This window comes from Pectinophora gossypiella, chromosome 4 (assembly GCF_024362695.1).
Source record: "Pectinophora gossypiella chromosome 4, ilPecGoss1.1, whole genome shotgun sequence".
NCBI classification, from domain to species: domain Eukaryota; kingdom Metazoa; phylum Arthropoda; class Insecta; order Lepidoptera; family Gelechiidae; genus Pectinophora; species Pectinophora gossypiella.
The window spans coordinates 8,635,252-8,649,926 of record NC_065407.1 but is presented as its reverse complement, the minus strand read 5'-3'; the positions used below and the strand labels follow the sequence as shown (position 1 = coordinate 8,649,926).

The window sequence follows — 14,675 nt, the reverse complement described above, 5'->3', positions numbered from 1 at the left end:
CAACACACAAGAAAAATGCGGTGGACAAAATTATAAGAAAATATGCGATTATGCCACTTTACACACACAAAAAATATGTAAATTACAGTAGTAGTAGTAGTTATAAGGCGGATTATTAAGGTTTAAATTCGAAGAAAGCTGAAATACATAGAAAATAATTTCCAATTTTTTCTAACAAGAAAATGGCGGGTAACACGAGAAAACGCGGTCGACAAAGAATGTTTTGAGGACTAATCCTCACAGGAGGCACCAAATTCTATAGCTACGCCGGGCACCAGCTTCCCCTGGTGGCCGTTGAGCGTAGGCTAGGCGGGAATATAATACTGAAAATAGTGTTTACAAAAAGTAAAATCACTTACCAAGGGGTCGCGCGGGAACTAAAATTATCACTCACCACTTTTCGAATGTTTGAAGTGTTATGATGTATTTTTGAGTTGTTGTGTGTACAATAGGTGTGTTTGTGGCACAAGGGGGTTGAATAACGTCAGCGGTTTAAACAAAAACAAAATTGCGGGGTGCGGAGAAGTTAGAAGGCGCGGATTGTAGCCATTTTGAAAAATTGGCAACCAAAAGTTAAGTGGCTCGCCAGAGGGCGCTGCAGTAGTGATACCACAGGTAAAAAATAATGCGATAACGTTAAAAATAACTAACGCTAATAATGGGCGTTACTAGCGCCCATCCGTTCGAAAGAACCTACGGAGACTCCGTAAGTTCTCACTCGCTCATTGTTTCTGTAATACTTACCGTCTTTTCATCCGACGATGTTTTCCTTGCCAAAACCACTTCAAGTGTACAACGCACTTTATTTTTACAAGCTTTCTAAATGTGATTTTTTCGAATGGGAAATTACTATCTGAAACTCATCCTAACTAAGCAGCATTTGTAGCTGCCGTAATTGATCATCAGTTATGGGATATTTAGGCGCTTCTTTACCTAATGGTTGCTGGACTAAGTGACTACGAGTAGCACTCTTATTTTGAAAAATTCTCGCAAACCGGGATTGACTAGAACAGATAGTTGAAAACAAACATTTGTGATACGTAAGCCAATAAAATGTTATTACATCATCGTTACATTTTGTTCGATGCTGGGATTTTTATTATCAAAACAAATTGTCTCCAGAAGCCGCTTCCATACTTTCGTGGGATTTTATGAAGTTTAGGTAAATAAGCGACCGAATATCCGATTACCGTTGATAACATTGGATATTTCGCGCAATTTGAACATCTAATGAGATACTAAACTTTATGTATGTTTAGGATTACATATATACATAAACTCACGCCTATTTCCCACTGGGGTAAGCAGAGACTATAGAACTCTATTTGCTTCGATCCTGACACACTTCCTCCACATTCATGTGTTTCATGTTTAGGATTGGTTATAATAATGTAATTCCTAAGTACAGTTTACCTAGATGAGGTGCCTATTCAAATTGTTTTTCTCAGTCGGTTGTTTACATAGTGCCGATAGCGATCACGACACGTGTGTATATCTCGTTGCCTCACACAGATGCATTCATGTATAGGCAACATTGTCACAATTATGTAGATTGCAAGACCGTTTTAGTTGCACGAAATCATAAAATAATCTCATCGAGTTAAAGATTGGCGGTTATGCATTCATTTAGAACTGTGAGTATGTTAAGTATATAAGTATTGACAAAAAAACAGGGGGGTTAAAATGGCCACTTCGAAGCAATTCATCTAAAAAGCAATATTGCTAATTAACATTTGCGCAAAAAGATTTCATCTCGAGCTCCTCCGTGCTTCGGAAGGCACGTTAAGCCGTTGGTCCCGGCTGCATTAGCAGTCGTTAATAACCACCAATCCGCACTGGGCCCGCGTCGTAGTTTAAGGCCCGATCTCCCTATCCATTCATAGGGAAGGCCGGTGCCCCTGCAGTGGGGACGTTAATGGGCTGGTGATGATGATGATGAACATTTGCGCATATTAAGATAAGTGCGCAATGCCAACAAATGTCAAACAGCAATATAGCTTTTTTAGATGAATTGCTTCGATGTAACCCCCCAGAACTATCTTGGATTGAAAAGTACACGAGTATTAGGGTATAGAGGTAGGAAGTAAAGACGGATATGTGTGTGAAAGGTGTGAGTACTGTTAGATAGAAAAGAATCGATTGACCTAATATCGACTGATACATCACTGTGCTAATGATCGTCACAACACTAGCTTACGCACTTTGACAGATGTAATTGTTACCGCGCATTTGCGACGATTGTAAAATTATGTTATCTTATACATCAGCCGTATGACGCCCACTGCTGGGCATAGGCCCGATCTTATCTTATTGAAATATAATCACTAATTGTATTGAACAGGCGGGTTAAAATGGCCACATCGAAGCAATTCATCTAAGAAAGTAATATTGCAATTTGACATTTGCGCATAAAAAAGTAAGTGCGCAATGCAAACAATTGTCAAATAGCAATATTGCTTTCTTAGATGAATTGCTTCGATGTGGCCTTTTTACCCCCTGGTCGTTCTGTTTGATAGTAGGTACTGAGATGACAATTAATTAGAGTTGAATGGAAGAACAATACTGTGTTGGCCGAACCCCACTTAGAATGGGATAAGGCAGGAGGATGACGTTGACAAAACGATCTTGTCATGAATGTCTGTGAACTATTTTAACACTACTAGAGTGTTCTTAAGTTATTTTACCGGGTTGGAATCCCCGTGGGGACATATCCGAAAAATCACTTTTTGATCCCTGGTTTGGTTAGACCATTACAGGCTGACCTGATTGTCCAAAAGTAAAGGTGATCCGTGCTTCGGAAGGCACGTTAAGCCGTTGGTCTCGGTTACTACTTACTGATGTAAGTAAGTAGTCGTTACATGAGCCATGTCAGGGGCCTTTGGCGGCTCAATAATAACTTTGACACCAGGGTTGATGAGGTTGGTCCAATTCACCTCACAACCCACATGATAGAAGAAGAAAACCTTAATTATCACAAACGCACAATAAAATATCTACTTAATACAAAATACGTATTATCTCTCGAAGCTAAGTCTAACTGAGAGCGGGCTAGCCACGATTACGTATAGGTTTTATTATAAAACGTTGGTGGGCGCTGCGTAATACCGGTGCACGACTCACGTTACAGGCCCGTGTTGCGTGCGCGCACATTTTATGGAACTCGCTGGGGTCGTGTGATCATCGCACTGCACACTATTACATTATTAAAATAATCGATCAAGCGCGCATCACCGAGAAAATGTTTACATTTATTTTAAATACTTAAAAAGTACACCGTAGCCACCCATAAATATACTCCTATTTGATACTATGAAAATATTGTTCATACGAGTAGGTTAATCTTTTCGTGTAAAGCAAAACAACCTAACAAAATTAAGTAAATCCTTGGGGCAACGTTGTTTAGGTAACAGTTAAAGTACGCTTCCAACAAGGTCGGCAGTACATTGAGTACATGAACGTCGCTTACGCAGCTCCACGTATCCAATTAAGGGATTTGAGTAGTGAACTTTAGGTATTTCATGTCAAACACTTTTGGGGGGTCAGTAGGTAAAGCCATTGAAGTGCAACCCCGAATTATGGTCTAATAGTTAAATGGCCGCCGGCTTACGGTCGACGGATGTGTCGTAACACGAGAACATGTATTGGATTTAAAGGTGCTTATGTGCGAGCAAACGAAATAGTATCAGCTATTGTGTCTTATGTAATCGATACCTTGTAAATAAGCAATTACGACTGGACCAAACTTACATACATGTAGTTATAGTACTTATTTAGTTAACAATATAAATCAATTACAAAACGGCCTCCGTGGTCCAGTGGTTGAGCGTTGGGCTCACAATCCGGAGGTCCCGGGATCGAATCCCGATGGGGACATATTACAAAAATCACTTTGAGATCCATAGTTTGGTTAGGACATTACAGGCTGATCATGTGATTGTCCGAAAGTAAGACAATCCGTGCTTCGGAAGGCACGTTAAGTTGTTGGTCCCGGTTACTACTTACTGATTTAAAGTCGTTACATGAGTCATGTCAGGGGCCTTTGGCGGCTCCATAGTAACCCAAGTATCCATAGTGCATCAAGGTTGATGAGGTTGGTACTCCACCTCAGAACCCATACGATAGTAGAAGAAGAAGAATTACGTAGTAATGTAAACATAGAATTTTTGATACGGTAGAGACAAACATGAAAATTTTATTAAAGATAATTATGAGGCTATATTGGGTTATCTGATATGTAGAGTATGACGCCATGTTGGTCCCAAGCCGTTACGCGAGGAGCGCGATGGGCGTCTGTAGCTGTGAGGCCAACGAGCCAATTGCGATAATTGCTCCAACGACACCTCTCGTGCCCATGCGTGACGTTAAACGCCAATAATGCACTCAAAAAACGACTTAAATACCCCGCACTTATCGCGCTGGCTTTATCCTTAACTTGTCATGTTAAGGTTTAAATTCCAAACCGAAGCATGCGAGCACAGCGTTCCTCTCCAGAGGACACGAGTGTATCGCCTTGTATTTTCTCTATCGAGTGGTGCAGCGAGGGTGCGTGCGATTGCCTGTGAAACTGGTTTCGCTTACAAGACCACTTCTGGTTTACGATATCACCCGAGACCGGATTAGGAGACGATAACATTCTCGATGAGACACTGTGCTAAACCAACCTGATCAAATGGTCACAGTCATTAAACCAGCAGGGGCGCTACGATTTCCGACCCCATAATCAACAAACATCAACATAAATACAAATTTTATAACATATTTACAGCAAAGCCTTTTAGATAACGTGAATGTATTTTTCTTTTCAAATAAAATGTGCTATTTTACACAGAACCAATCCCATTTCCAACTTACGTTTTATATGTCAATAACAATTACGTATGATGTACAGAAATATATACTCTTATGCAGATTATGCTTTACAGACAAACGTAGGTTATTTGCACTATTGAAATAATAATAAAAATAAACTTAGTATAATACAAGTCTCGAACAATTGAAAGAAAACAAGTATGTAAAATAAGTAATTCCAAGTTGAAAATTATGAACAACTTCTCATGAACAAGGGGTCGAAGCGAACAATTGTTCAGTGAGTGCATTTATTTTTATGTTTTTTGCTCTTATCTGTGTGCTGGGCTGACATTATCGTCATTTGTTGAAATGTGTTTAAAATAATTGCTCGAGCGAGTGCGCGCGGCCCGCGCTGGAGCAAAAATTGCACGCGATCCCACGTCGGTTGTTTTGCGTAAATGCTCACATATTTGTCGTAAACGCACGAGTATTTAAATAACTGCGAGTTTAACCTTTAAAATTTACAGTTAACTTCTGTGGTTGCTTTTCAATGAGATATTGAAAAGTCTTTGTTCGTTTTCGACATTTAAATGGTAGGGTCGGTGAGGGATGTAGTTATGATTGATTCCATTAGATCTGACGATGGTTTCGGTGTATCAAAGCGTGTTGACCGGCAGACCACCTGCTGATGAGGAAGCATCTAACAACTGTTGCGCTCACAATTTACCAGAAGCGATCAATTCTTAAACGATCATATTTAATATTTTTTCTTAGAAGTTCTATATTAAATTCATTAGTATCGTAATTAAAGCTACCTATTTAAAGTACTAATTGCTGGTAATTTGGGTTACATTTTCTTGTTATGGATTTTCTAAACTGTATTTCGTAAATAACATATTCTTACCTATATAGCGTATTAGAAAACAGTAGGTATACCCACTGACCAGCTATTGACAACACGTAACCAGTATTTTTATTAAAAGTGCGTCGTGACTAAAGAAATCATTTCTCCATAATCATAAGTCTATGGCATGCTCAAGGAGCATAAGTAATTGAATTTTAATCAAATTTGTAACAAAATGATCGCAGCCACAATGGCAGCCTTTTGATACGGACGCGTGCCAACAGCGACGGTGCTTATGAAACCAGTAAATTCATTACGTTTCATAACTATACACTCCAGAATGACATACTTTCAATGTTACTATTTGCTTTTTTCATTCAATATCGTACGTTTTAAAATAAATAATAAACTGTCTTTCCGTCTGTTGCGTTCCAGACTCCGTGTTCTGATTCATTGAATCAGTAAATTAAATTAACCAAAGAAGTTTTTTATAATACCTTCTATCTGTTTATGTTCAACTTTGATTAGACCATATTCGTTGCGTACGTAGAATAGTAATCCTTTTGTGTAATTAGCAAATCAACTTATGATTGCGTTTTACAAAAGCAATCTAAAGTTGAGCGTTATTACCGCACTATGTGTTGTAAGTGCTAATAATATTCACAAATGTGTATGTATACATTAAGCTTTATTACCGCCGGAGAGCTTAATCGAAAAGGATAGAGAAGCAGGTTGGGTTTTTCTGTGCCTAAGTATGTTTAATTCATCAAAAATGTTACAAAGCGTTCCGAACGATACAATTTACCTCAGAATAATATTTATACAAACGTCGGCTATAATAGGAATGTGTCAGAGATGCGGCATCCACTCGACTCCGGCGCAAGTTATCAAAACAGAGCGACTCATCGGAACCGTCTAAATTTTAATAAGGTGCCCACTACCGCCTTTGTTAGCGGTGACGAGGCAGTTTTGGACAATGGCTTGCGCAACTTATCGACTAAATCGATATCGGTTTACGAGGCGTTACCGCCGCTCTAGCTACTGACCACATTTTGATTAATTGCATTCTTAGCCTGGCTGCGCGCAGCCCGAAATTATTGCCTGGCGCCGATTAATTAGTGAAACTGATGATCATATGCTTTACGGCCAGGTATTAAAATGTTTTGAGAGGTTATAAAAACACTTTTGTAATTTGTTATTTTACTGCTAATGTTGTTTTGTAAAAAGCAAATATCGATTAGTGAGAAAGGTGTTTTTTTATCTCGTGCATGAATCTGTTATCGCCACAATAATGCACACCTATATGGACGTAAAAAAACACTGTTAGAAACGACGAGGTTTTTTAAAAGTTTTTTGACATTTACTAACAAGGTTCCACCTCATTCGCCGACATTGTACGGTCGAAATAAATCAAATCGATCTCCACACAGCTTCCAATAAACCGATACATTTATTGATTTGTTACAGCATTAAATTGGTTCCCAGCAGTGCACCGCGTCGATACAGTCGCTCCGCATTCAGGTCACGGTCACGATTTTGGAGCGTTTCCTTTAAAATTTCAACAATTTATGTTCAACCATTGCTCTTCCATAATTCACTAGCTAAGCGTGCATTGTGAGCGTGAAATGGGCAGACGATTGCACTACTTAATAAGTACTCTTCGGTACGGATTGGCCAGTTCCTACAATACAAAGTGAGTGGTTGGTGTAAAACCGATCACGCAAAAAGCAGAAACGTTCGAGCAAGTGGAACGGCTTTTCCTAGCGGTTATTTATTAGGAGCTGACACTGCTTTTGTAATTCCTATTCATTGCTAATTGAAATGGGTAGAAAAGCGAGTGCGTGGTAGGCGTGTGGCGTTTAGCCCACGGTTGCAGCGGCCCCCTGCGGCCGGACACCTTTTTACTCGGTGGACGCCGCGGGTGCCGCTTGATTGCCTCCGATCTCATCGTTTTATGTTCCCCATAAAGCCAACAATAATTCATTTAGACGACGTGACGCCACTCACTCGTTAACTGGTTCCACTTGTACTTACTGTGGACGTGATTTCAGGTCGCGCACCAGATCCGGCACTGAAATTTCATATACCGCACAAATAGCTTTACTTGCCGGTCGTCTCGCGTTATTTTTGTTAATATTATTATTTTTTTGTTTAATTTTTCTATGCTCACCAATTTGGCCAATTTTCTTCTAAACGGAGTATAGTATTAGTATATTATTAGTATTTATAACTATTCTGCGGTACTACTAATACGAGATTAATGTATTTCCATCAGTTATGTTTCTGAACTCGATAAGAAGCTATAAGAAAGAGTGGTTCGTGGTACCCATTGATAATTTGAAACTAATTAGCGCGCCTAAGTCCGTCGCACTCCGTCGACCGACCAAATCTATCGAAGAACCGGTATGAGTAAAACAAACAAACAAATTCATTCCGAACCATTAGGCACGAGATCCGACTGTTAATGTCTCAATTTAGAAACGGACGTAAATCTTCAGAGGCGTGACAATTACTGTTACTTTCCGGCAATACAAACAAAAAGGTTTTCCGTCAATTATCGATAAATTAACCCGATTAAGCAGTCCTCCGCAGACGGCGCCGGAGCGTTATCTTGGAACATGCCACGCTTTTAAGCAGAGACCAAACAACGATGCGCCGCAGAAACATTTTAAACCAATTTGCTTTTTATTAGGATTTCATGAGAACAGATACTCTTATCACTTTGTTCGTTATCTTATATCTTCATACTCGCCATTATTTTCTTTTATGACCAAACCATACCCATCATTTCTAGTTTGATTAGATTAATTTCTCCGTTAGAAAACTTTCATCGCTTAAAACTGTTTTTTATTGATTACCTACCTTCTTACTCTACCTTTGAAAATAAGTATATTAATACTTATTTTTAGGTATGAACAAGAATATGTACAAAAATCAAAAGCTCAAAGCGAAGTTAGTATCTACAAGATACTGAAGCATAACAAGCTCCTTCCATTGAAAGCGTTTAAACCTTTTAATAGAACCGGACCCTATTGTGACTAATCATGATTAAACGACTTTAGACAAATTGCATGGCCGTGACTAGGCATGTAGGACCGGCCCGATCCCAAATCATTAAAAGAACAATTATAGATATCGCATTCCCCACCTGCAACCTGTTGACGGATAATGATCTCTTTCTAAACAAACTAACCACTGATCGTCAACCATTGTGCGTTGACGATTCAAATTAAATTGCTATTGATACGTCTATCGCGAACTGAACATTTGGTTTCGTCATCAACGGTTGCAGTTGCAGATAGAATTATTGCTTAAAGTTGATATCATCATCAGCCGAGTTGATATATGAATCGACTAAATTTCGATATTTCGATAGCTATGTCATTATATCTCCAATTACTATCGTCACAAATCAAACGACGTCTTCTCTTGATACAATCATATTTTACTGAATATGTGATCAGTTAGATGAAGCTCATCTCAATAATTTAGCCTCGCTATCAGGAATTGAACACTTTCTTATACATAAATTATTATAATCTAACGGTAATGAGTATAGAAAAAATATTTAAACAGGGAACAACAATACGGAAGTAGCCATCCAGATCGTCACGTAATTTTAAAACGGTAGACTTGATTGCAAGTTGATTGGATAATTCCAATAATCGATTCTGCAGATCATTTTAAATTCTTTTACACGGTACAAATCTCGATATTGTTCCGAACACTTTTATTTTGGTTATCAGCAAATTGAATGTCGATCAAAACCTCGTTGCCTTCTTGTAACTAGACAAAAAGTAATTTAACAGCATTGTAGAAGATCATAGGCGTTTTTTGCTTTTTAAAAGAATAATAAAAGCTAAGATTAGGAGCGTCGCTGAGCTCCCACAAAACGTTAACAGATTTTCAACGGTTTGTTTTCTTTGTACAAAACGCTGCTCCCGATATAATTAAAGACGTCGGGCGGTAAGTGATGACTGGTCACCATTAGACGTGTTCTCAGCCATATCAAGCTCTTGACGTCGCACCTCGCACAGAAGGCTTTCAAAGGTGGATCGCCTCAGCGCGCCGATTACGAGCCAAACAAATTGTGTAGAGGGCAGCTTTTTGTGCTTTCGACGTGCTAACAATGAGCGAAGCCGCGCAACTGATCATTACCATTATACTGTATAAGGCTTTGTGTTTTGAGTAAATTATAACAGGTCGTTTTGTGTCTTATTTGATGCGCCAGAGTTACTTCGACGTCCGCCCGAGGTATTCACAATAGCGCTTCATTACCAACGGTGACCATATTAAATCCGTCTTACAAGTCGCCTGGGTTTAAGCACCCATCCATTACCTTAGTCATTACCGTATTCAAATTGTTTTATATTCTTACGAATGGCTAAAACCTGTTCATTCATTTTTGTACCAAGTCGCAATTTCTGTAGCAAGCCGTGTCTAGAAAAACGTGTGTTCATCTGTAAACGCAAAGAGCGTCCATTAAGCAATTAAAATGAATTATTGTTCCTGGATGTAATTGTGCAAAGTAGGTATCTACTTATTTACATGACAGGTTTCAATAACAACGAACAAGCAGAATGGCTTCAATTTAAGTAAATAAGGGTAAATTGCAAATATTACAAAATCGGTGCTGGAAATAAACAGCGCGTTTAAAAACAATTATGTAAATTATTTTATGTAGCTGATAAAGACCTGCGTTTTTCTATTGCTTCATCGATACTTACAACCGTTGGATCAGCGTAGAAGGCTTAAACATTTGTCTAGAGACATTCAAATACAAAATGACCTATCTCCGGAAAACCTCGAGACATAACAAACTACGCCTCTACTAACTCTACATCCATTGCCCACATGAAAGAGTAATCAAAAACTAGTTATCTAAAATAACACAAGATCATGCTGCTCAGTAGCTGAACAACGAATTCTACGACAATTACAGTCGGACAGGGTATGATTAAATTATGGCACTTACTCGAAGTGTTTCCTGAAAATTACATGGGATGGCTCTCGCAAGGCTGCGTCGGCACGCGATCCGAGCACGCATTAAACTATATAATGGCCAGCGATTTTAAAACGCGACCAATGACGCATCGGTTTTAACGCGCCGCTGGTCACTCATGTTGTGCACATTGCAATTAAACTGAATAACTCAAGCAACATTAAGAAAATTACGTTTAGATAATTTGTTCTATTTCTGTGCGACACGCATGGTTCTCAAAGTTATCCGCCTGGACAGAAACCAGTCCTAATTGTGGGCATAATCACTAAGTAGTGACTTTTTCTTTTGACATTATAAGTTTAGAGTTGATTTCTAAAAATGATATGTTGGTTTTAGGTGTGTGTACGAACGCGACGGCCCCGAGCGTGTCGTCAATCAACAGAATATTGCGGAACAGAGCAGCGGAGCGCGCAGCGGCGGAGTTTGCGCGTGCGGCGGGGTACGGGCTGTATGCGGCGCCGCCGCCCTACGGCGCGTTCCCGTGGGCAGGCGGCGGCGGTGTGTGGCCGCCCGGCGCGCTGTCGCTGCCGCCCGGCGTGCCCGCACCGCCCAGCCACCCCGACGCCATGCAGCAGGGGTTCCTCTCGTCCAGCCGGGGACTTATCGGTAAGATTGGTAAGCCTTTAACTGGCATTAACATTGAATAAATCCCAAATTAATTTCAATTTGCTAACTTCATGATATTCCAAACAGATGTCGACGGGGATGACTCCGGATCTTTAGACGGCGAACAACCTAAATTTAGAAGAAACCGCACCACTTTCAGTCCGGATCAGTTGGAAGAACTGGAAAAGGAATTTGAGAAATCCCATTACCCATGTGTGTCGACGCGAGAACGACTCGCATCCAAGACGTCGCTGTCGGAAGCGCGCGTTCAGGTAACGACCTCATAAACATTATTTATAAATTCGGTATTCATAAACCAACAGACCAATTAATAATATTATAATGTCTAGACAACTCAAGACGACTCAATCGAATCAGAGTTATAATTTGACGCCAATTTACATACATGAATATTTGTTAACATAGTAAGAACAGAATACTAATCACGATATTTACCGTTACTGACAGGTTTGGTTTTCCAACAGACGAGCCAAGTGGAGACGCCACCAGCGTATGAACCTCCTCAAGCGAGGTGGCGGCTCCCCCCCGCACCGCCTCCCCCACACCCCCTCTCGTTCCCGCTCGCGCTCGTTGTCCCCCGCGCGCAACCCCTACCACACCCCTCAAATGGGCGGCGAGAATAGCGCGTTCAAGGCTCTCTCACACCAAGACACGAATGCTCTGAAGGCTTTATCGCACCAGGCGCAGTTCGATAGTAACGCACTGAAAGCTTTGACGCAGCAGACGGCGTTCGATGCGGGTGCGTTCAAGCCGCACCCCGCGCTTGAGAATAGCGCGTTTAAGGTGCTGGTGCCGCACTCGGCGGCGGCGGCGCTGCTGGCGGCGCAGTCCATCCAGCTGGCCCGCGGCTACGATTCCCACTCCGACTCCGACGAGGAGATCAACGTGCACGACGAGAGCGACGGCGAAGCCGACCGGCCGCGGCCGCGACACACGCCGCGCTCGCGCACCCCCAGCCCCGCGCATGCGCGACCCCCGCCCGCTGACCTGCCCCTACAACTCACTAAACACGACCGCTGATGTACAAGTATTCAAATTACGTCAAAGTATTATTTTAGTATTCCTACGAATGTTGATGTTCCGAATAATTATGCAAATTCAAATCCTAGAGTGCTAATACTCGAGTTTGCTTGTAAATTAATGTAAATATGTAGTCAATTAGGTTGTTGTTTAATTAATGGAAAGATGAATGTTTATGTATGTTATTAAGCACAAACGATGTTTCATTGAGTGAAAGATGAGAAATGTAGGTTGAGTCTCTTTTCATTTGGTTCTTGAATGGTTTTGAGTGTGAACTCGTTTTTATAATTGTTAATCAGTATAAAGAACCGTAACTGTATGAACTAGGTGAGAGTTGTTGATATAGAATACCAAAGTATTATTTTGAAGCATGGTTTCCGGGAAACAAAAGTTCCTATTTGTTTTCAATCCTAATTCATAATACAAATTAACTTAGGTGTTATTTAGATAGTGCCTACCATAAATAACACGTACTTAGGTCTCATTGATAAACTGTGTTTGCATACCAACATTTGCGTACAATAAAATTTATCTTCATTTAATAATAAAATTTAAAATAATAAAAAGACCTTTTATTGTTGTGTAAATACTTATTGTTACATTTCTTAATCACTGTGTACTATTTATTACCTAGACAAATGTAATTTTATTGTACTATACTAGGCAAATTAATTACATGCATAACTATTACAAAAAAATAAAAATCTATAGAAAATACATGCTTTTTCGTTTATTAAGAATATCTTTTGAAGCGAGCTGCTAAACTAAGTCGAAACTTCAACAATGAAAATAAATCACATGAAAATACCCAATACCTGTCTTTTTGCTCGCACAAATTGTTTTTTGATTTAAAAATACAATTAATCAAGTTTATTACCTTCATAAAAAATAAGGGTTTTATGACACCAATATCCGTTCACAATCAATTGACGACTGTTGATGCAAATATATAGGTATAAAAGCACCTAGCACTATCGAGGCTTTTTGTGTCTGACTATAAGTTAAGTACATTTGTTTGCAAACCATTTTTATTTATATCAAGAGGATCTGAGCAAAGGCCGATGTTTTTGTTTATGACGTGAGTTATTGTAGATTTGCCGCATATAAATACTTGACTGGATAAATGGGAAGCACTGAGGGCTCTCACTCGGTTCACATCAAATAAAGGAATTAAAAATAATATCTCAATTTACAAATCGTTCCCAGAAATCAACAGAGTTTGATTGACAAATAAATTACCACACGAACAGTTCTCCCAAAAATTGGATATCGAATCCTACAATTAACTCTTTCACTGATAATAAGGCCACAAGCGGCTCTCATAACTCTTGCTTTACAAACGTACCATGCGAGACAATTATCCTTTTTTCCATTGTTATTAAATAAGTCCTGATTCAGTCCTTCCCGGATATCGGCAATCATCGCCGGTGAAAGCCGATCGCCGCAAAAACAACATGAGGGAACAAAGCGTCATTAGCAGATCTTTTAATATTGTTCCAGTAAACGAACGTTTAATTCGATTCTTTTTTATGCGAAAGGAAATAAAAGCCAAAGCTGACAATTTGTGCCATAAAGTGAAAAGAGTAGTGAGTGAAAAAGGCAGTAGGTTCACGTTAAGTTCTAGACGGTATAGCAGACCTAGAGTTATTTTGGTAGTCCTGTCTTAATTAATAATGTTCGTAATTAATGAATGTCGATAATACTCAGTTTGTCTTAAACACACAAGGTCAATGAACGAAATATGATGAAGTTACGATGGTGACAGATGATAATAGTTATTGAATAAATAAGTAATAATCACAAATTGATATCCTGAGCGTTTCGGATTCCACTTCCAATAATAATTGGATCCATTTAGGAAACGTGCTTAAACGAATTTTTAATCTCGGTGGTAAGTACTTCGTCAACTTAAAATGTAAACATGGTACAAAAAGGTACCGAAAAAATATGTATAAGTCTCCTGAATTGGGTTGGAATGTAGAAGGATTTTCAAGTAAACAGTAGTAGAAATAGAAAAAAAAATTGACGATTTAAGTCCTCCGTTACCAGTAATAGCTAAAAATAATAGTATGCAAAAGAAATTTTAAGACCCCGCTGAGCTAGGGCGTGCTAACTGGCAGCAAAAAGAAATGGCGTCTTTTAGTGTCGGAAGGAAACCACTGCCCTATTTTTCCCTAAAAAAGTAGCATGGAGAATGCTACACCGACAAGAGCGTGGCTCTGAAATTAGTGATGTGATGAGTGTCGGAAGCCAAGGTCCACTTAGGTCGAGGGTCCACCTACTTATGAAACAAAACAACGTACAACGTAATATGTGTGTAAACCTTTGTATTTATTTTTTATCTATTTTTATATTCGTAGTCTCTAACCTATGCCCTAATGCGAAACAGGCGTG

General features: G+C 39.5%; 1 protein-coding gene across 3 annotated transcripts in view; it reads left to right on the top strand.

Annotated features, from left to right (window-relative positions):
• LOC126366519 (paired box protein Pax-6-like) overlaps window positions 1–12,948 on the top strand; it is a 48,162-nt gene extending 35,214 nt beyond the window's left edge. For 2 of the 3 annotated variants that reach the window (XM_050009659.1, XM_050009657.1), the window contains exons 4-6: window positions 10,971–11,249; window positions 11,328–11,512; window positions 11,709–12,948. In XM_050009659.1, the coding sequence (XP_049865616.1) occupies window positions 10,971–11,249; window positions 11,328–11,512; window positions 11,709–12,281 (1,037 nt within the window). In that variant the 3' untranslated portion in view covers window positions 12,282–12,948. The remainder of the gene's footprint in view (window positions 1–10,970; window positions 11,250–11,327; window positions 11,513–11,708) is intronic. The other variant, XM_050009658.1, reaches the window with a different exon arrangement.
• The last annotated feature ends 1,727 nt before the right edge of the window (window positions 12,949–14,675 follow it).